This window comes from Ornithorhynchus anatinus, chromosome 1, assembly GCF_004115215.2.
Source record: "Ornithorhynchus anatinus isolate Pmale09 chromosome 1, mOrnAna1.pri.v4, whole genome shotgun sequence".
In the NCBI taxonomy this organism is placed as follows: domain Eukaryota; kingdom Metazoa; phylum Chordata; class Mammalia; order Monotremata; family Ornithorhynchidae; genus Ornithorhynchus; species Ornithorhynchus anatinus.
This window is the reverse complement of record NC_041728.1, coordinates 26,826,373-26,847,946: the sequence shown is the minus strand read 5'-3', so window position 1 is coordinate 26,847,946 and position 21,574 is coordinate 26,826,373. Positions and strand designations below refer to the sequence as shown.

At 47.9% G+C, this 21,574-nt stretch overlaps 1 protein-coding gene across 5 annotated transcripts in view; it reads right to left on the bottom strand.

Annotated features, from left to right (window-relative positions):
- The window catches only part of TENT2 (terminal nucleotidyltransferase 2), a 64,530-nt gene extending 45,590 nt beyond the window's left edge, over positions 1–18,940 (bottom strand). The window contains exons 1-4 of one of the 5 annotated variants that reach the window (XR_003760425.2): positions 18,704–18,940; positions 14,902–14,920; positions 5,510–5,711; positions 3,623–3,748 (exon numbers count right to left, since the gene is read on the bottom strand). Coding sequence is in view for 4 of the 5 variants with exons in the window: in XM_029067012.2 (XP_028922845.1) it covers positions 3,623–3,748; positions 5,510–5,664 (281 nt within the window). In the remaining variant the exon portion in view is untranslated. Of the gene's footprint in view, positions 1–3,622; positions 3,749–5,509; positions 5,712–8,071; positions 8,351–12,106; positions 12,201–14,901; positions 14,921–18,703 lie in introns of those variants that run through there. The other 4 variants (XM_029067012.2, XM_039911368.1, XM_029067021.2 and 1 more) reach the window with 4 other exon arrangements.
- Positions 18,941–21,574: the final 2,634 nt, after the last annotated feature.

The window sequence follows — 21,574 nt, the reverse complement described above, 5'->3', positions numbered from 1 at the left end:
AAGGAGCTCACGGGTAAACACGGGCTATTCACAAATAGACGGGAGAGGACAGAGAAATCATGTAACGGTTGTTGATAACAGAAGTATGGAAGGACACGTAGATAAATAGCCGAGTGCAAGTTAACATAAATCAAAAATATGCACAAAGAATAAAGGTAGGTGTAGAAGTTCAGAAGTGCTATGAATGCGGTTGACCTGGGAAATCGGAATTTAATCGGGGACAGTCTTCTGGAGGAGGGTTTTATGCACAGGGAGGTCAGTCCTTAAAGTGGAAATCAGTTCCGGGCAGGAGGAAGAGTACGAGCAAAGGGCTGGAGGTGGGAGAGTCTAGAACGAGGCACATAAACTTGAAACCCGACTATATTCAACTGGTTTCCTAGCGGCAAGCTGCGAAACTGGGAAATGGGAATTGCAGATCTGGAAGAACGCTATCAACTCCGGTTCATCGGATTCTCTCTCAACGTCGGTTACGCCCGTTCATTTCCATCCCGACAGTTGCCACCCTGCCCGTCGGCTCACTGAAAAACTAAAAATCCCGTGGCCGTAGCGCTGTTAGATGAACTAGGCTCCGGGAAGATGCGCTCTAACTCCCTGAGACATCTAGTGATGGAGACAAAGGGAAAGCTGGAGTTCAAACTGGGATTTCTGGGATAAAGTTATTTCGGGATTCACTTAAGCAGAGCTCTGTCAGAGAGCTGAAAACACAAAGGAGAGTTCAAATGAACCCCCGAGACCAGAACAGGAGGACTAAAAGATCGACCTTTTGCAAGACCCCGCTTCTCCGACACCCTCACAAAAGGGGAAATGATGAACATCAACCGGATGGACAGCAAGCGAGGAAAACGGAAGCGGGGAAGTTGCGACTAGTTTCGTTCACTGCCAAAAAATTCTAGGTTGGTCTGGAGCCATGAATGAACTTCAGGCTGAATCTGGAATAGCCTGAAACTAACCGCGGGGAAGGGACTCTTGGAGGGGGTGAAGATTCCCCCTAATGTTGCTGGGAGGCGTCGTCACAGTAGTAACAGTAACCTTAAGCGCATACTGTGCGCGGAGTGCTGTACTAAACACCGCGGAAGAGTTTACAGGGGGAGTTATTATAGTCATCTACTACTGACTGCCCCCAGGACTGTGCAGACAGAAAGCTACCTACGTGGAGAGAGCCCTGTTCCTCCCCATATCCTGATCACAGATGTGAGGCCGATCTCACTGGACTCACTAGCCATGTGGCGTGTGCTGCGACCCTCTCCCCAATACAAGACCGGGATCAAATGAACTGGCCCGGGTCGGTCGGATTCGGTTTCTCGCCACCAAATCCCACCCCCAAACCCTCAAGATCCGTGGGCTCAGCCTAGCCTTCGCAGAGAGAACACATTCCCTCTTGATTTGGCCTTGGAAGATGACCTCGGGCCCTCCATCCCCATCGGTGACTCTCAGGAGGCCATAGTGGCTGGCCCCAGCTCGAGGGGTCCCCCGGCACCAAACGACTATGGAGTAACTCCGGGCCAGACTGCAGGAGGAGGAGACAACCTCTCTCCCACCCCTCCACCTCCTGGTCCGATTTGCTGGTACACCCCAGCGCTCAGTACTCTGCCTGGCACATAGTAGGCGCTTAAATTCTGCAATTATTATTATTATTGTTGTTGGTCATTAGGACACTGTGCCACACTGGGAGAGAGGAATGGTTCACCTAGCCCAGCTGCTTAAGGAGGCTTAATTACAGTGGAATTAATGGTGGTCCTCCTTGATATTCCTTCTCAAGGCTGGGGACGGACACTCAAACATCCCTAATTTTTTCCACCGTGGATGGTCGTTCGTGAACCCAACTAAGCCCTTCTTGAATCTATCTGTACACTGGCATGGCACCACTTCCTACTGAAATGGAAAAGCTCAAGTAAAACCCCCACAGATCACTTAAGCAGACCTCCGTGTCTTTCCGGGTCTTCCCCCGGCCCCACGCTCGCTCCTCAGAGGGGCACGTGGATTTCTTTTCCAGGACCTACTCAGAAATTCTCCCCGAGAGAGGCAACACAGCCTAGTGGGAGAAGCACGGGTCTGGAAATGAGGAGACCTGGGTTCTTGACCCAGCTCTGTGATTAAACTAGGGTAAGAGCGGTTAAGTGACTTACCCAAGGTCACACAGCTGGCCCGCTGCCGTAATACCATAAATGAAAGACCGAAAGAGCTGCAATTCTCTCAGAACTGCTCAAACTGACAGAGATTCTCAGGGAATCCCTTTATCCAAGGTGAAAATACAAGCACAGAGCTTTCCGCCAAAAAGCAATTAAAGGCTCCAACAAGTTTCAAGTTCTGTGAGCATTTCTTTAAAAGGCCCAAGAAAAAGACAAAAATGAAACGATGCAAGTGCTGCTTTAAACACACCTCTGCTCTCAAGAGACCCATGAGCTTCGGTTGCATAACCGAGAAAGCCTGCCATTTGCATGAAAATCTTTTGGATAAAAAGACAGGTGAATGAACCTCATTCTCAGTAACAAATTCTTACAAAGCTGGGAACTCTAATCGGGACTTCCTTTGGAGTTAGCCAGGGGCTTGGCAGAAGATCTTCTCTTCTGAAACCTTCCCACTGTGGCACTTACAGACCTCAAAAACCCTCTTGGCCCGGTCTGCAGACCTTGGACCTTTTGGGAAGCGTCAATAAAAGTTGTTCCAGAACTGTGGTCCCTGACAAAGTTCCCATCATGAACCATTTTAGCCTTTATTAAATTTAGTAACACAAAAAGGGCACCGGGGGGGCGGGAGGGATGGCAAAACTATTTTTGCATTAAATTAAATGCTCAGAAGTATGGAAAGGAGAAGATTTTTTAATCTACAAGTTCTCAGAAATTTGAAAAATTAGCTGTTCTGTTAGAGTAGTTCCCTTTCTTAGCAGGCGTTCCAGGAGCTTCCCCTTCCAGGAGAGATCGACTCCACCCAGGCCCCTACTGAGCGGGTCTGATTTTTAGCTGATCAGCACTTTGGACTAACCAAGAAGTCGTGGCTCAGTGGCAAGAACCCAGGCTGAGGAGTCAGAGGTCATGGGTTCTAATCCCCGCTCCGCCGCTTGTCAGCTGTTTGACTTTGGGCAAGTTTCGCTTAACTTCTCTGGGCCTCAGTTACCTCATCTGGAAAATGGGGATTAAAAATGTGAGCCCCGCGTGGGACCTGATGACCCTGTATCTACCCCAGCGCTTAGAACAGTGCTCGGCACAGAGTAAGCTCTTAACAAATACCAACATTATTTCCCAAGCATGCCAGTAAGCAAAGTTTTCACAGAAGCACACAGTTGCTATGGATGATACTGAGTCTATATTTGAACTTATACATATGTATATATGCACATATACACACATATAGTTTATATATATATTTATATACATAATGGTATTTGTTAAGTGCCTACTATGTGCCAGGCACTGTACTAAGCCCTAGGGTAAATACAAGTTAATCAGGTTGAACACAGTCCCACATGGGGCTCCCGGTCTCTATCCCCATTTTATCGATGCGGGAACTCTGTCATACCTCGGGAGCCAAGCTCTAGCCGCCGAACCCGAAGCCGAACTTAAAGCGGTTAGGCGCTAAGCGATCCCGATTCTCTTTCTCGGAGAGACGGGCAGCCTGTACTTACTTCCTTCCGCGGAATGTTGGTGAAACTGATGACCGTATCGGACTGCCATTTCCAAAGGCTAAGAGAGGCTGTGACGACCCGGGAGGGATCGGTGAAAGGTTCCCGCTCAAGGGAGCTCTGGACAGGCTAGAAGAAAAGAGAAACCATCAGTATCCGTCTCCACGGAATCGACTGATCACCTTCACCGCGCAGAGCTCTGTAAGGTCCATTAATCATCGGGCGGTGGCTTGGGAAAACGCCTCAGAGGCAAAAGGCGGCTTCCCTGCCCTCAAGACGCTTACGGTCTAATGGGGGGGGGGGGGAGAGCACACACGACTAAAATTTTTTTTTATAAATGGTGGGAGCAGGAGGAAGAACAAGGATACAACAGGTAGTAGGGCAAACATCAATGACTGAATGCGCGTATGCACCCGACTGCTGAGGATGAGTATAAGAAGGGCAGCTCTCTCCCTCCTACCTTACCTCACAGATCTCCTACCGCAACCCACTGTACACATGGCTCCTCTAATGCCAACCTACTCTCTGTACCGTGATCTCGCCTATCTTGCCTCCAACCCCTTGCCCACGATCTCCCTTCCCCTCTGACAATCCCCCGCTCTCCCCACCTTCAAAACCCTCCTAAAACCACATCTCCTCCAAAGGACCCTCCCCGACTAAACCCTCCCGCGCCCTCCCTACCCTTCCTTTTGCATCGCACATGCACTGGGACCTCTACCCCTTAAACTCTAGACATTCATCCCGCCTTCCGTTTCCCAGCACTGCCACTCCCCCTTTCTGTAACTGATTTTCATATCTGCCTCCCTAACTGGACTGGAAACTCCCTGTGGAAAAGGACCGTGTCTCCCGACTCTGTCGCACTGTCCTTTCTCAAGCGCTCGGGACAGTGCCGTGCACACCGTAAGCGCTCGATACCTACCTTTGATTAACCGATCCCCAGGGGAACAAAAAAGTAGTAGTAAACGATGGGACCCTGCCATCAAAGGGCTTAAAATATAAGGAGGGGGAATACACACACACGGTGTTTAAGAAATCCTAGTGAAGAGTGAGAAAAATGCTAAAATTCAGAGGAGCAAGTGAATAGACTGATAAATATATTAGTGCTGAGGGGGGTTAACCGAACGACGGGTCCAAAATGATGGCAGCAGACTCTCAGTAGGATTTTAGGAAACAGAGAGAAGAAGTTTGGTGAAGTGGAGGGCTAAGAGAACTCCACGGGAGAAGCGGCGTGGCTCAGTGGAAGGAGCCCGGGCTTGGGAGTCAGAGGTCATGGGTTCGAATCCCGGTCTGCTGGCAGCTGTGTGACTGTGAGCAAGTCGCTTGGCTTCTCTGTGCCTCAGTTACCTCATCTGCAAAATGGGGATGAAGACTGGGAGCCTCACGTGGGACCACCTGATGACCCTGCATCTCCCCCGGCGCTTAGAACAGTGCTCTGCACAGAGTAAGCGCTTAACAAATACCAACATTATTATTATCCAAACAAGGGGAAGGGCGTGAGCCCTGCAGTCCTGGAAGTGGGAGAGCTGAGAGGGAAGGAACGGTTTGGAGAAGCTAGAAGCTCAAGGACGACCTTATTGTTATATTGTTGCTGTTCCTGTTTATACACCAAGCTCGATTCTTCGTGTTTTTGGAGGTTGGAAAGAGGTTGGATCAAAGCAGGCAAACCAGAAATGCGGCGAGGCACATCTCTGCCTAATCAATTCCTTCCAAATCTGGGAGAACCCAACGAAAACAAGAGAGGAGAGGCCGCTTCGTTTCGATGAGAAGAAAGGAAGAGAGCAAAACCATTTTCCTCTCCTTTAGAGAGCCCGTATGCCAAAAGGAGAGGGGTTTCGGAATCCAACGGAACACACACTTTAGGAGTTGATTCTGAAATTCCGCTCCACTTACTCGGCATTCTGAAAATTGGCCTGAGCACCCAGAATCTGCTGGTGAGGGGGGAGAGTTGGGGACAGGTGCAAAGGAAGCTTGCCGAAGAAGTTATTGTGCTGTTGGTTCTTCAAAGGGAAGGGTGGACGACCCAAGTTGGAGGAGTTTGGGAACATGCTCCGTTTCACTAAAAGTGAACATGTAGTCTTTCACCTACAGCGACCTGAAAAAGAGAACCACCATTAAACTACTCAGAGGAAACGCATCCACTTTTTTAGTCAATCATTCATTCAATCGATCGTATTTATTGAGCGCTCACTGCGTGCAGAGCACTCCACTGAGCGCTTGGGAAAGAACGACACAATAAACAGTGACAATCCCTGCCCACCACAAGCTCACCGTCTAGAGGACTAGTTTTTACTAGTCAACATTCAGAAAGATTTCCAACGAGGATGACCGTCCCTGGGACTTGAGACCCAAAGTTTAAACAGGAAGATGAAGTTGCTATTTAACGCAAAAAGTGTCTAATATGCCTTGGGGGGGTGGGGGCGCTTTGTAGATCAGTTTCTAAGCCGGAAGCTTTTCGCAAACAAGTGAAATAGACTCCCCCGACCAAATCATTCTGAGTCTCATATTCAAAGATGAGACTTTGAGGGCATAAGGAATTTGCTGCCATTGAGGTTTCCAGAGAACGTCCATCCTGATTAACTTGGGTCTACTCCAGCGTTTAGAACAGTGTTTGGCCGAGGGTAAGAGCCTAAAACTACCATGATTATTAGATTCTGTTCCGTGACCGCAGACTGCGCTCGTTCTCCCTACCAGATGCGTCTCAGCGTGGGCTGCCTGGGCCCCGGGAGAGACGTTAGGTGCGCTCGATGAAAACCATCCCCCCGCCGCAGAAACAGCTCAAGCGGGTGCGCAGCTCGGCGGTGGGACATCATTTTTCCCCTCTCCACACTGGCGTCTGAACACCTCTCATCCCAAACTGAGAAGGGCCAGAAAAGTGCACGACTGAATTTTGCCCGGGACCCCTTGCACGAGGATCTCTGCGCGACATCACTAGATCAATCCATGGTATTTATCGAGCGCTTACTTCACGCAGAGCACTGGGCTAAGCGGTTCCGACGAGACTACGGTCTCGCCGTCTAGCAGGGAACCACAGGATCGCACGATCTCCTGTGTTGGTTACTGGAAAACGAAAAAGTCTAAAAAGTCGCCCTAAAACTTCCTACCTGATCCAGATATGCTACGGAATCTGAAAACAGCTTTCTGGCGTAAAAATTTCAACTTTGCCCAGATCGCACTAGATGCTGCATGCAGGCTTAGTTACCTAATGAAATCGGAATTTAATTATGCTAACAAGCCCCTTGAGAAAACCAGTTATCGATTCATAAATGCTAAAATCAGAACAGTAAATTACTCACAAAAAAAACCTTACAGAGTGAAGCAGTTCACCCTTTTTGTTAAATTTAGTTCAGTGACACCATCTAGGTCCAATCGCCAAGGTTTCCCACCACGATACACTTCCCGTAGACCGCACGCTCCTCGTGGGTAGGGAGCGTGTCGACCGACTCTACTGGAAGGTATTTTACCAAACACAGTACAGTGCTCTGCACAAAGTAAGGGCTCAAAAAACTCCACCGAATGTTTCTGTTTTTCTTCTGGAGTCACATTAGTAAACGAAAGCCACTCCACGCCCCAGGCGTTCTTCTTGCTGCTGGACATCCCTGCCGGAGGGGAAATCAATCAATCGTATTTACTGAGCATTCACTGTGTGCAAAGCACCGTCCTAAGCGCTTGGGAGAGTACAACAGACATGTTCCCTGCCCACAACGAGTTCACAAGGCCCAGTCCGATTTTCTCTCGACCCTTTTCTCCCCGACTGGAGATCGGGCCTGAATTAGGACAAAGCCGAGGATTCTTGGGACCAACACAAGCCTTCCCCAAAACACGAGACCCCCTAAATTGCTGCTAGAACCACCCCCATTTCCCCAAAACCCTCGGGTCAGAAATGACAGAGGTCACACCTAGTTTAGGTTTACGCCTTCGGCCAAATTAGTCCAGGCTTCGGGGATTCATTCATCAATTCGATCGTATCGAGTGAGCGCTTACTGCGTGCAGAGCACTGTACTAAGCGCTTGGAATGTACAATTGGGCAACAGATAGAGACGATCCCGGCCCCATAACGGGCTCGCAGTCTAAAAGGGGGAGAAAGACAGCAAAACGAAACAAGTAGACCGGTTTAGGGGGAGGTGCGTGGCCCTCAATGTCTGTCACCAGTGTGGACATCGATCATCACAGTGAGAATGGACGCCCACCTGAATTTCACCTTTACTGGGTGACCTAAAATAGCCAAAAAAGTTGCAAAAAATGAACCTGACTTAAAATGCTACAGAAAAGGGTCCATACCATGCACCCACCAACTAACCATTGAACTGTGCTAGACGGTAAGCTCGTTACGGGCAGGGAACGTGTCTGTTTTTACTGTACTGTACTCGCCCAGGAGCTGAGTACAGTGCTCTGCAGCCAGTAAGCGCTCAAAAAATAGGACTGACTGGAAGAATAACATCATAAAGGCCCCACCTCTCTGTTCTGTCCGAAAATCCGAGCAGGAGATTTTGCAGTCTGTCCGCTTTGCACCCCTTTTTACTCTAAACCCATGCCCCGAGGGGCAGTCAGGGAGTGGGACTGCCAACTCCTTCTTCCTCGTTAGAGACGAGGGCGGTGAGGATGAAGGAAAAGCCACTCGAAATTGGAAGAAAACAAAAACAAAACACCCAGACACACCCAGCCACCTCTTTTCGGCCACCAGTCAAAGCCTCCCCCCGCTCCAACACTGGGTGTTAAAAGCCGCTAGCGAGCGGCAGAGTCTGGGAGTCGGAGGACCTGGGTTCTAATCCTCGCTCCACCCCTTGTCTGCTGGGTGACCCTGGGTAAGTCCCTTCCCTTCTCTGGGCCTCAGTTGCCTCATCTGTAAAATGGGGATGAAGACGGTGAGACCCAGGTAGGTCTGGGACTGCCTCCAACCTGATTAGCTTCTATCTACCGGCAGCCCTTCGGATCGTGCTTGGCACAAAGCAAGCACCTAATCAATCAATCAATGCTATTTATGGAGCGCTATGTGCGCAGCACTGTACTAAGCGCTTGGGAGAGGACAATAAAACAGAGTTAAGGCTTAACTATTAGCCTTAAAAAAAAAAAAAGGTATTGGGAAAGTCCTCTGCTCCCCCTTTGGACTGTAAAACTCTGTCTACCAACTCTGTTACACTGTCCTCTCCCAGAGAGCATGGCGTAATGGACAGAGTACGGCCGGGGAGTCAAAAGGTCAAGGTTCGAATCCCCCTCTGCCACTTGCCTGCTGTGAGACCTTGGGTTAGTCACTTCATTTCTCCGTGCCTCAGTTCCCTCATCTGTAAAATGGGAATTGAGACTGTGAGCCCCATAGGGGACAGGGACTGGCTTGTATTCGTTCATTCAATTGTATCCACCCCAGCGCTTAGTACAGTGCCTGGCACAGAGTAGGCACTTAACAATTACCACAGTTATTATGGGCAGTAGTAATACAGAGAAGCAGCGTGGCTCGGTGGAAAGAGCCCGGGCTGGGGAGTCTGAGGCTGTGGGTTCTAATCCTGACTCCGCCACGGGTCAGCTGGGTGACTGTGGGCAAGTCACTTCACCTCTCTGGGCCTCCGTTCCCTCATCTGGAAAATGGGGATGAAAAGTGGGAGCCCCACGTGGAACAACCTCATGAGCCTGTGGCTCCCCCAGCGCTTAGAACAGTGCTTGGCACCTTGGGCAAGTCCCTTCACTTCTCTGGGCCTCAGTTCCCTCCTCTGTCAAATGGGGATGAAGACTGGGAGCCCCAAGTGGGACCACCTCATTACCTTGTATCTCCCCCAGTGCTCAGAACAGGGCTTGGCACATAGTAAACGCTTAACAAATATCATTAGCATTATCATCATTATTATTCTCTGGGCCTCAGTTCCCTCCTCTGTCAAATGGGGATGAAGACCGTGAGCCCCACGTGGGACAACCTCATTCCCTTGGATCTCACCCAGTGCTCAGAACAGGGCTTGGCACATAGTAAGCGCTGAACAAGTATCATTATTCTTATTATTCTCTGGTTCTCAGTTCCCTCCTCTGTCAAATGGGGACGAAGACCGGGAGCCCCAAGTGGGACCACCTGATGACCTTGTATCCTCCTCCAATGCTTATAACAGTGCTTGGTACATAGTAAGGGCTTAATAATAATAATAATGTTGGTATTTGTTAAGTGCTTACTATGTGCAGAGCACTGTTCTAAGCGCTGGGGTAGACACAGGGGAATCAGGTTGTCCCACGTGGGGCTCACAGTCTTAATCCCCATTTTACAGATGAGGGAACCGAGGCCCAGAGAAGTGAGGTGACTCGCCCACAGTCACACAGCTGACAAGTGGCAGAGCTGGGATTCGAACTCATGAGCCCTGACTCCAAAGCCCGTGCTCTTTTCCACTGCGCTGCTTCTCTTAACAAATTTTTAACAAATATTATTTATTATTCTCTTAACAAATACTATCATCAAATAATTATCATCATTATTATTATTATTCTCTGGGCCTCAGTTCCCTCTTCTGTCAAATGGGGATGAAGACTGTGAGCCCCACGTGGGACCACCTCATTCCCTTGGATCTTCCCCAGCGCTTGGAACAGTGCTTGGCACCTAGGAAGCGCTTAAGAAATGCCATCATTATCATTATTCATTCATTCAATAGTATTTATTGGGCGCTTACTAGGTGCAGAGCACTGTACTAAGCGCTAGGAATGGACAATTCGGCAACAGATACAGTCCCTGCCTATTGACGGGCTCACAGTCTAATCGGGGGAGACAAAGACAAAAACAGTAGCAATAAATAGAATCAAGGGGATGCACATCTCATTAAAACAACAGCAATAAATAGAATGAAGGGGATGAACATCTCATTAAAACCACAGCAATAAATAGAATCAAGGTGATGTACATCTCATTAACCAAATAAATAGGGTAATAACGATACGGCGTGGCTCAGCGGAAAGAGCCCGGGCTTGGGAGTCCGAGGTCACGGGTTCGAACCCCGCCTCTGCCACTTGTCAGCTGGGTGACTGCTGTGGGCAAGTCACTTCTCTGGGCCTCGGTTTCCTCCTCTGGAAAATGGGGCTGAAGACTGTGCGCCTCACGTGGGACCACCTGATGACCCTGGATCTCCCCCAGCGCTTAGAGCAGCGCTCTGCACAGAGTAAGCGCTTAACAAATCCCAACATTATTATTATTATTATTATTATTAAAATGGAGAGGAAGACTGGGAGCCCCAGGGAGGACCACCTGATGACCCTGGATCTCCCCCAGCGCTTAGAGCAGCGCTCTGCACAGAGTAAGCGCTTAACAAATCCCAACATTATTATTATTATTATTAAAATGGAGAGGAAGACTGGGAGCCCCAGGGAGGACCACCTGCTGACCCTGCATCTCCCCCAGCGCTTAGAACAGTGCTGGGCACAGAGTAAGCGCTTAACAAATCCCAACATTATTATTATTATTATTAAAATGGAGAGGAAGACTGGGAGCCCCATGGAGGACCACTTGATGACCCTGTATCTCCCCCAGCGCTTAGAGCAGCGCTCTGCACAGAGTAAGCGCTTAACAAATCCCAACATTATTATTATTATTGTTATTAAAATGGAGAGGAAGACTGGGAGCCCCAGGGAGGACCACCTGCTGACCCTGCATCTCCCCCTGCGCTTAGAACAGTGCTCTGCACAGAGTAAGTGCTTAACAAATCCCAACATTATTATTATTATTATTAAAATGGAGAGGAAGACTGGGAGCCCCAGGGAGGACCACCTGATGACCCTGTATCTCCCCCAGCGCTTAGAGCAGCGCTCTGCACAGAGTAAGCGCTTAACAAATCCCAACATTATTATTATTATTGTTATTAAAATGGAGAGGAAGACTGGGAGCCCCAGGGAGGACCACCTGCTGACCCTGCATCTCCCCCTGCGCTTAGAACAGTGCTCTGCACAGAGTAAGTGCTTAACAAATCCCAACATTATTATTATTATTATTAAAATGGAGAGGAAGACTGGGAGCCCCAGGGAGGACCACCTGATGACCCTGTATCTCCCCCAGCGCTTAGAGCAGCGCTCTGCACAGAGTAAGCGCTTAACAAATCCCAACATTATTATTATTATTGTTATTAAAATGGAGAGGAAGACTGGGAGCCCCAGGGAGGACCACCTGCTGACCCTGCATCTCCCCCTGCGCTTAGAACAGTGCTCTGCACAGAGTAAGTGCTTAACAAATCCCAACATTATTATTATTATTATTAAAATGGAGAGGAAGACTGGGAGCCCCAGGGAGGACCACCTGATGACACTGTATCTCCCCCAGCGCTTAGAGCAGCGCTCTGCACAGAGGAAGCGCTTAACAAATCCCAACATTATTATTATTATTATAAATAAAATGGGGATGCAGACTGGGAGCCTCACGTGGGACCCCCTGCTGACCCTGCCTCTCCCCCAGCGCTTAGAGCAGCGCTCTGCACAGAGGAAGCGCTTCCCAAATCCCCACATTATCATGGATATCACGAGCATTAGAATTCTTACCCCCCACCCCCCGGAGCCTTGGCGGCTTGCAGACCCGCTGGGCGGAGGCCGGCCGGGAGGAGGAGGAGGAGGAGGGCGGGCGGCGGGGCCGCGGCGGTCTGTCAATCAGGCGGCGACCCCGGAAGCGGCCCCTGACCCGGAAGGGAAAGGCGGGCGGAGGTCAAAGCCGCTCCCGGACAGGAGGGAGGGCGGACGGCAGGGCGGGAGGGACAAAATCCTCCCAAACGCGCTCTGCGCCTGCGCCGACCCGGGCCCCCCCCCCCGGACGGGGAAGGGGGAGGGAGGAGGGAGGCACCGCGCATGCTCGTGGGCTCCCCGCCCGGGGCCCGCGGCCGCACGGTCCGGCCTGCCTGTCCTCGCTTGGTCGTTCTTCATTCGTTCATGCTATCGTTATTCATTCATTCAGCATCATTCGTCCTGTCGTTATTCATGCATGCATGCATTCCTTATTCATCCTGTCGTCGTCCATTCCTTCATCGCCATGCGTTCTATCGCTATTCATTCATTCAGCGCCATTCGTTCCGTCGTTATTCATGCATTCATTCCTTATTCATTCTATCGTCGTCCATTCATTCATCACCATGCGTTCTATCGTTATTCATTCATTCAGCGTCATTCGTCCTGTCGTTATTCATGCATGCATTCATTCATTATTCATTCGTTCATTCTGTCATCAGTCATTCATTCATCGCCATGCGTTCTATCGCTATTCATTCATTCAGCGTCATTCATGCTATCGTTATTCATGCATTCAGCGTCATTCGTTCTATCGTTATTCATTCATTCAGCGTCATTCGTTCTATCGTTATTCATTCATTCAGCGTCATTCGTTCTATCGTTATTCATTCATTCATTCAGTATTCATTCGTTCATTCTATGGTTATGCATTCATTCATCATCATTCATCCTCTCGTTATTCATTCATTCTTTCTTCAGTCGTCCATTCTATCTTTATTCATTCATTCATTCTTCATTCGTCCATTCTATCATTATTCATTCATTCATCATCATCCGTCCTCTCGTTATTCATTCATTCAGTATTAATTCGTTCATTCTATCGTTATTCATTCATTCATCATCATTCGTCCTCTCGTTATTCATTCATTTGTTCTTCACTCGTCCATTCTATCGTTATTCATTCATTCATTCATCAGTCCTCTCGTTATTCATTCATTCAGCATCATTCATTCTATCGTTATTCATTCATTCATTATTCATTCTAACATTATTCATTCATTCAGCATCATTCATTCTATCGTCATTCATTCATTCATTTGTTCATTCTATCGTCATTCATTCATTCTATGGTTATTCATTCATGCATTTATTCATTCGTTCATTCTATCATCTTTCATCCATTCATCATTCATCCTATCGTTATTCATTCATTCAGCATCATTCATTCTATCGTCATTCATTCATTATTCATTTGTTCGTTCTATCGTTATTCATTCATTCAGCATCATTCATTCTATCGTTATTCATTTATGCATTCATTCATTATTCATTCGTTCATTCTATCATCATTCATTCATCATCATTCGTCCTATCGTTATTCATTCATTCATTCAGCATCATTCATTCTATCATTATTCTTTCATTCGTTATTCATTCTATCATCATTCGTTCGTTCATTCTATCATTATTCATTCATCTTTATTCATTCACTCGATCATTCTTCATTCATTCATCCTATCGTTATTCACGCATTCATCATTCATTCATTCCATCATTATTCATTCGTTAATTCTATCCTTATTCATTCATTCTATCATTATTCGTTCATTCTATCGTAATTTATTCATTCATCATTCATTCTATCATTCTTCGTTCATTCTATCATTATTCATTCGTTCATTCATTATTCATTCTATAGTTATTCATTCATTCTATCATTATTCATTCATCATTCATTCTGTCATTAGCCCTTCATTTGTTCTATCATTATTCATTCATTCATCATTCATTCTATTATTCATTAATTTTTATCATCTTTCATTCATCCATTCATCATTCATTCTGCCATTATTCATTCATTCTGTCATTATTCGTTCGTTCATTCTATCATTATTCATTCATTCATTCTATCATGATTCATTCACTCTATCATTATTCATTCATTATTCATTCTGTTATTATTCATTCATTATTCATTCATTCTTTATTCATTCGTTCATTATTCATTCCTTCTAACATTATTCGGTCATTATTCGCTCATTCATTATTCATGCATTCATTATTCGTGCATTCATGCATCATTCATTCTCTATTCATTGATTGATTCATTCATTATTCATTCATCCATTCACTATTAGTTATTCATTAATTATTCATTATTCACTCATTCATTCGTTACCATGCATTATTCATCCATTCGTCATTCAGCCATTATTCCTTCATCATTTATTCATTCGCTGTTCATTCATTCACCATCCGTTCATTTGTTCGCTATTCATTCATTATCCATTCATCATTCATTATTCCCTCATTTATTATTCATGTATTATACATCAATTACCCAGCCATTATTCATTCATCATTCATTCAGTCACCGTTCATTTCATTCATCATTCATTCATTCACTGTCCGTTCGTTCATCATTCATTCGCTCATTTGTCCTTTATTCATTCATTATTCAGCAATCATTCATTATTCACTCATTCATTCATCATTCACCCATTAGTCATTCATTCTTCATTCATTCAATCGTATTTATTGAGCACCTACTGTGCGCAGAGCACTGTCCTAAGCGCTTGGGAAAGTACAATTCGGCAACAGATACAGACGATCCCTACCTGACAACGGGCTCACAGTCTAGAAGGGGGAGACAGACAACAAAACAAAACAAGTGGATAGGCATCAGTAGCATCAGAATAGATCAATAGAATTATAGATATATATACACATCATTAGTAAAATAGAGTAATAAATATGTACAAATATACACAAGTGCCGTGGGGCGGGGAAGGGGGTAGAGCAGAGGGAGGGAGTCGGGGCGATGGGGAGGGGAGGAGGAGCAGAGGGAAAGGGGGGTTCAGCCTGGGAAGGCCTCCTGGAGGAGGGGAGCTCTCAGCAGGGCTTTGAAGAGGGGAAGAAAAAACATTTTTTTAAAATGGTATTTTTTAAGTGCTCACTATATGCCAGGCGCTGCGCTGAGTGCCGGGGTAGGTACCAGCTAATCAGGTTGGGCACATTCCCTGTCCCACGTAGGGTTCACAGTCTTAATCCCCATTTTACAGATGAGGTCACTGAGGCACAGAGAAGTGACTTGCCCGAGGTCGGGGTCAGTCCTAGCCCTCGGCTGCCGCGTCAAACCGGCCGATTGGCTTCGAAGCCAGGGCTGGGGTCTGGCTGGGCAGCGAAGCCCTTCCCAAGAAGACCTGGACTCTGGCTTTGGCTTGATTCGGAAGGACCAGGGAGCGTTTAACAAATGCCATGTAAAAAACACTGAAAAAACACCACTCACTCCCCCACCCCACCCCTAGAGTAAAAGTCCCTGTGGGCAGTGACTGGGTCGTTGGCTTCTGCTTACTCTCCCAAGTGCTTATGACAGTGTATTATATTCAGTAGAGGCGTAATAGGTATTTTTAATAGTATCTGTCAAACACTTACTATGTGCCAGGCACTGTAATACTAATGTTGGTATTTGTTAAGCGCTCACTATGTGCAGAGCGCTGTTCTAAGCGCTGGGGTAGCCACAGGGGAATCAGGTGGTCCCACGTGGGGCTCACAGTCTTCATCCCCATTTTACAGATGAGGTAACTGGGGCACAGAGAAGTTGGGTGACTTGCCCACAGTCACACAGCTGACAAGTGGCGGAGCTGGGACTCGAACTCATTACCCCTGACTCCAAAGCCCGGGCTCTTTCCACTGAGCCACGCTGCTTCTCTAACTGTACTCTGGGGTAGCTAATAGGGTTGGGTACAGCCCGTATCCCACACGGGGCACACAGCTTTAATCCCCTTTTTACAAATGAGGTAACTGAGGCACAGAGAAATAAAGTGACTTGACCAAGTTCCCGCAGCAGACATGTGGCAGAGCCAGGATTAGAACCCAGGTCCTCTCCCAGGCCCGTGCTCTTTCCACGAGGCCGTGCTGCTTTTCCAGGGAGTACCGTCCCCGATGTCATTACTCTGCACACACCATTTAATAATGCTGGTATTTGTTAAGCGCTTACTACGTGCAGAGCACCGTTCTAAGCGCCGGGGGAGATACAGGGTCATCGGGTTGTCCCACGTGAGGCTCACAGTCTTCATCCCCATTTTACAGATGGGGTATCTGAGGCCCAGAGAAGTGAAGTGGCTTGCCCACAGTCACCCAGCTGACAAGTGGCAGAGCCCGGATTCGAACCCATGACCTCTGACTCCCAAGCCCGGGCTCTTGCCACTGAGCCACGCTGCTTAGTGGTCCCGGGTTGAGGCCCGAGAGGTGGGAGGGAGGAAAGTTGTTTAGTGCCATTGTTCTCGTCTGTCCGTCTCCCCCGATCAGACCGTGAGCCCGTCAAACGGCAGGGCCCGTCTCTATCTGTTGCCGACTTGTTCATCCCAAGCGCTTAGTACAGTGCTCTGCACAGAGTAAGCGCTCAATAAATACTATTGAATGAATGAATGTTCTGAGGTGCAGCACTGCGTTGGGATCGATCTGGGGCGGGAGTGGTTTGGGATGCAGAATGATTCTTTCCGCCCCGGAGTCGGGCTGGCTTGTTCAAGCCTGAGCCATCAGGGTGGAAAGAAGAATGGCGGGAGGGCCTGCGGGCTAGGAGGCGGAATAATTCTCCCCGCCCCGGAGTCACAGTCCACAGTCACCCAGCTGACAAGTGGCAGAGCCGGGATTCGAACCCATGACCTCTGACTCCCAAGTCCGGGCTCAGGCTTATTCACGCCTGAGCCACCAGGATGGAAAGAAGAATGGCGGGAGGGCCTGCCGCTCTAGATTGGATGCGCTTGTCGTGGACAGGGAACGTGTCTACCAACTCTCTTATACCGTCCTCTCATTTCCTCTTCTCCCGCTCCCTTCGACGTCTCCCTTGCGCTTGGATTCGCTTCCTTTATTCCTCAGCCCCACAGCCCTCAGGTACAACTCCATAATTTATTTCTACTAACGTCTGCCCCTCTACCCAGGAAGCTCACTGTGGGCAGGGAATGTGTCTACCAACTCTGCTACATTGTTATATTGTGCTCTCCCAAGCGCTCAGTAAAGCGTTCCGCACACGGTAGGCGCCCAATAAATACAATCGATTGACCGAGCGATTGCTCCCGGAGAGGTGATCAGCCCCTAATCCCAGGTGGGTCTTTTCGCCTGCCCCTAAAACTGGTTCCTGGATTCTCACCCCAGAACCACTGACGGCACCAGAGATTCTGGAAACCCCTTTTGCCAACCCATAATGGGCCTTTTCTTCCCTTCCCCGCAGTTTCACCTATTCTCCTGAGCGCTTAGTACAGTGCTCTGCACCTGGCATGGCTCAGTGGAAAGAGCCCGGCCTTGGGAGTCAGAGGTCGTGGGTTCCAATCCCGGCTCTGCCACTCGTCCGCTGTGTGACTGTGGGCAAGTCACTTCACTTCTCTGGGCCTCAGTTACCTCATCTAGAAAATGGGGATTAAGACTCTGGGGCAACCTGATGACCCCGTATCTACCCCAGCGCTTAGAACAGTGTTCTGCACATAGTAAGCGCTTAGCAAATACCAACATTATTAGTAGTAGTAGTAGTAAGCGCTCACGAAATAGACTGTAAGCCCATCAAAGGGCAGGGATTGTCTCTGTTGCCCAAATGTACATTCCAAGTGCTTAGTACAGTGCTCTGCACCTAGTAAGCGCTCAATAAATACTATTGAATGGATGAAATACTACTGATTGAGCGACTGATGAAGTCGCATAAGGAAAGATTCTTTGTGAAAGTTGGTGAGCCTGTTTCCTCGACAGTAAACTCGTTATGGGCAGGGAATGTGTCGGCTCATCGTTATCCTGTCCTCTCCCAAGCGCTTAGTACAGTGCTCGGCACAGAGTAAGAGCTCAATAAATACGGCTGAATGAATGAATCGGGAAGAGACCCTGATTCCGACACCCCGGCCTCCCCTCAATCTAGGTATCTAGAAAAGCAGCGTGGCTTAGTGGAAAGAGCACGGGTTTGGGAGACGGAGGACGTGGGGGGTTCTAATCCCGCCTCCGCCACTTGTCAGCTGTGTGACTTTGGGCAAGTCACTTAACTTCACTGCGCCTCAGTTACCTCATCTGTAAAATGGGGATTAAAAGTGTGAGCCCCACGTGAGACAACCTGATTACCCTGTATCTACCCAAGCGCTTAGTACAGTAAGCGCTTGACACATATCATAATTATTATTAGCTGTGAATACAAGTGCCCGCTTCGGAGACAGGCCTCAAAGAGGCCGGGAGACTGAGCACTGAAAGTAAATTAAAATATCGGACACAAAGACACCCAATGCCTTATCCGTACTGGCGGGGGCGCTTAGAACAGTGCTCTGCACATAGTAAGCGCTTAACAAATACCAAGATTATTATAGCCGAAAATTAAGCTTAGACTGGGCTTGACTGTAAGAGCCTAACAAATCCGTTAAAAACAAAATCATGTCAGTTTCTCACCTCTTGCGACGATACCGGAGCCGGGACAGGAATGGTTGGGCTCGGGCACACACAAAAAAATCCAATCCCCAAAGAGCCCCACTGGCCGGAAATTAAAAGAAAAGTCACAAGCTACCCATTCCCCGGGTGGGGATGAGAGAATCGGGGACGATAGTCACCAGGGAGATGCGCGGAATTGGCACCGACAGGAGGGAGAGGAAATTGTCAGGTGTCCGGCAGATCCTGGTGATACGGTCTCAGCATCAGAAGGCTGGGGGGGCTTGACATTCTCTTCTATTTATCATCATCAGAATTCTTCGTTGACTTCGTCACAATGCACAGTAGCGTGTCCCAGTGGAAAGGGCATGAGAAGGGAAGACAGGAATCCGGGGCCCCACTACCAGCTCTGTCCTCAGTCTGGGCACAGAAATTTCAGTCCTGAGAAAGCGCCCGAACGAACTGACGAGCGTGTTTGTGGTTTGTCTCCCCTTCGAGACTCTAAGATCGTTCTGGACAGGGAATGTGCTGTATATTTTTATATTATCCTCTCCCGAACGCTCAGTACGGTGCCCTATAAGCGCTCAATAAATACGATTGACTGCCTGACTAGGTTCTTCCCCTAGACTGTAAGCTCGCTGTGGGCAGGGAACATGTCTGCTCATTCTCCTGTACTCTCCCAAGCGCTTAATACAGTGCTCTGCACATAGCACTCAATAAATACCATTGATTGTCCTTTAAGCATTTGATATTCACTCTACCCTCAGCCCCGGGGCACTTTTGTACATATCTGTAACTTATCTATTCGAATGTCTGTCACCCTCAAGACTGTGAGTTCGCTGTGGTCAGAGAATACGGCTACCAACTCTATTTTACTGCACTCTTCCAAGAGCTCAGTACAGGCCTCAGCACACAGTAAGCATTCAATAATTACCATTGATTGACTGATGGATTGCTTTATTGACTTCACTTCTCTGTGCCTCAGTTACTTAATTCCATTTATTTAAATTCCATTTATTCAAATTGATTTATTTAATTCCATTTATTTAAATTGATGCTACTGATGCCTGTTTACTTGTTTTCATCTCCGTCTCCCCCCTTCTAGACCGTGAGCCCGTTGTGAGCAGGCGGCGATTAAGTGACTTTCCCCAGGTCACACGGCAGGAAAGGGGTAAAGCTCGGGAATAAAACGCATTTCCTGACTCCCAATTCCAAACTCTTTCCCCTGGGCCATGCTTGGAGAGAGGTGGTCTCTAGCCTCCACCTTAGTGGACTGAGACCTCCAGAGCTTTATTACCCCGATACAGGAAGCGTCTAAATTAAAAGTGGAAGAAGAACCCACCATACACTCAATCAATCAATCATTTATTGAGCGCTTACTGTGTGCAGAACACTGTACTAAACACTCGGTAGAGTACAACAGAGCTGGTAGACCTGATCCCTGCCCACAGGTAGAGGTCCTGGTCAGTCTCCATTCCCCTGCCTCTAGACCGTAAACCCGTTGTGGGCGAGGATTGTCTCTCTTTACGGCTGCATTGCATTTTCCAAGCGCCTAGTACAGTGCTCGGCGCATAGTAAGCTCTCAGTAGACACAACCGAATGAATGAATGAATTGCCCATCATGTGCATCTGCACAGTGCAGTCATCGGTATATTTGAAGAGCAGCTTCCTGCCAAATGAGTTGGGATAGTTTACCCAGGAGTTGGAAACATCTGAGAACTAGCATCTGTATCCCCTGCTGCACTCTCAAGCTTAGCTGAAAAAGATATCAGCGCAAGCTATATTTAGGGCTCTTTCGGTTTAGGTTTTGGTTTTTATCGTCTTATTCTTTCCCGGAGACTTAACAGAGCTTGTTGTGCCAGTAGAAATAGCGGGGCAAGGTTTTTTTATTTTTAAAGAGTAATGCTTCCAGGTGACTTTCCATAATAATGATAACAATAGTCCTTAGGCCCTTACTATGTGCTAAAGAGTGTCCTAAATACTAGGGAAGACACTAGCTAATCAGGGCAGGCACAGTCCCTGCCAGATATTGGGCTCACGGTCTAAGGGGGAGGGGGAACAGGTATTTAATCCCCATTTTTGCAGTTAAGGAAACTGAGGCACAGAGAAGCAAAGTGACTTGCCCGAAGTCACGCAATTGGTAAGTGGAGGATACAGAATTAGAAGCCAGGCCCCCTGACTCCCAGGTCCATACTCTTTTCACAACAACTCTGAAGCCTTGATAATAACATTCTCCCCGCCCGGAGCTCCCTCCTCCTTCTCCTCCTCCTCCAAATCCAGCAGTCCACAACCCATCCCATCTTCAAAGCTATGCATTTATGAACAGCCTATGGTATTTTAAAGCACTTACTATGTGCCTGGCACTGTAGTAAGCACTGGGGGAGATACAAGCTAATCAGGTTGGACGCAGTCCACGTCCCAGGTGGGGCTCACAGTCTTAATCCCCATTTTACAGATGAGGGAACTGGGACCCAGAAAAGTGAAGTGACTCGTCCAAGGTCAAGCAGCAGACAGGTGGCAGATCCGGGATTAGAACTCAGGGCCTCTGACTCCAGGCCCGTGCTCTTTCCACTAGGCCATGCTGCTCAGTTGTACATTACTCATTCGGCTATTTAATCCTGAACTTGGATTAATGCATCACTTGGTTGTGATCTTTATCCTTGATCTTCCTTCTGCTCCCACTGTATGTCGAAAATCTATACCTGCCTGTCTCTCCCATCAGATTATAAACCACCCGAAGGTAGAAACTGAGTCCTTGCCTTTTGGTGCTTTCCAAGTGCTTAGTTTAGTCATCTACACCCTGTTTGTGCTCAAGAAAAAAATGATTGATAGAAAAACCATATATTTCATCCTGCCTCTCTTCCCACCACTTTACCCACTCATCTCTCACTCTGT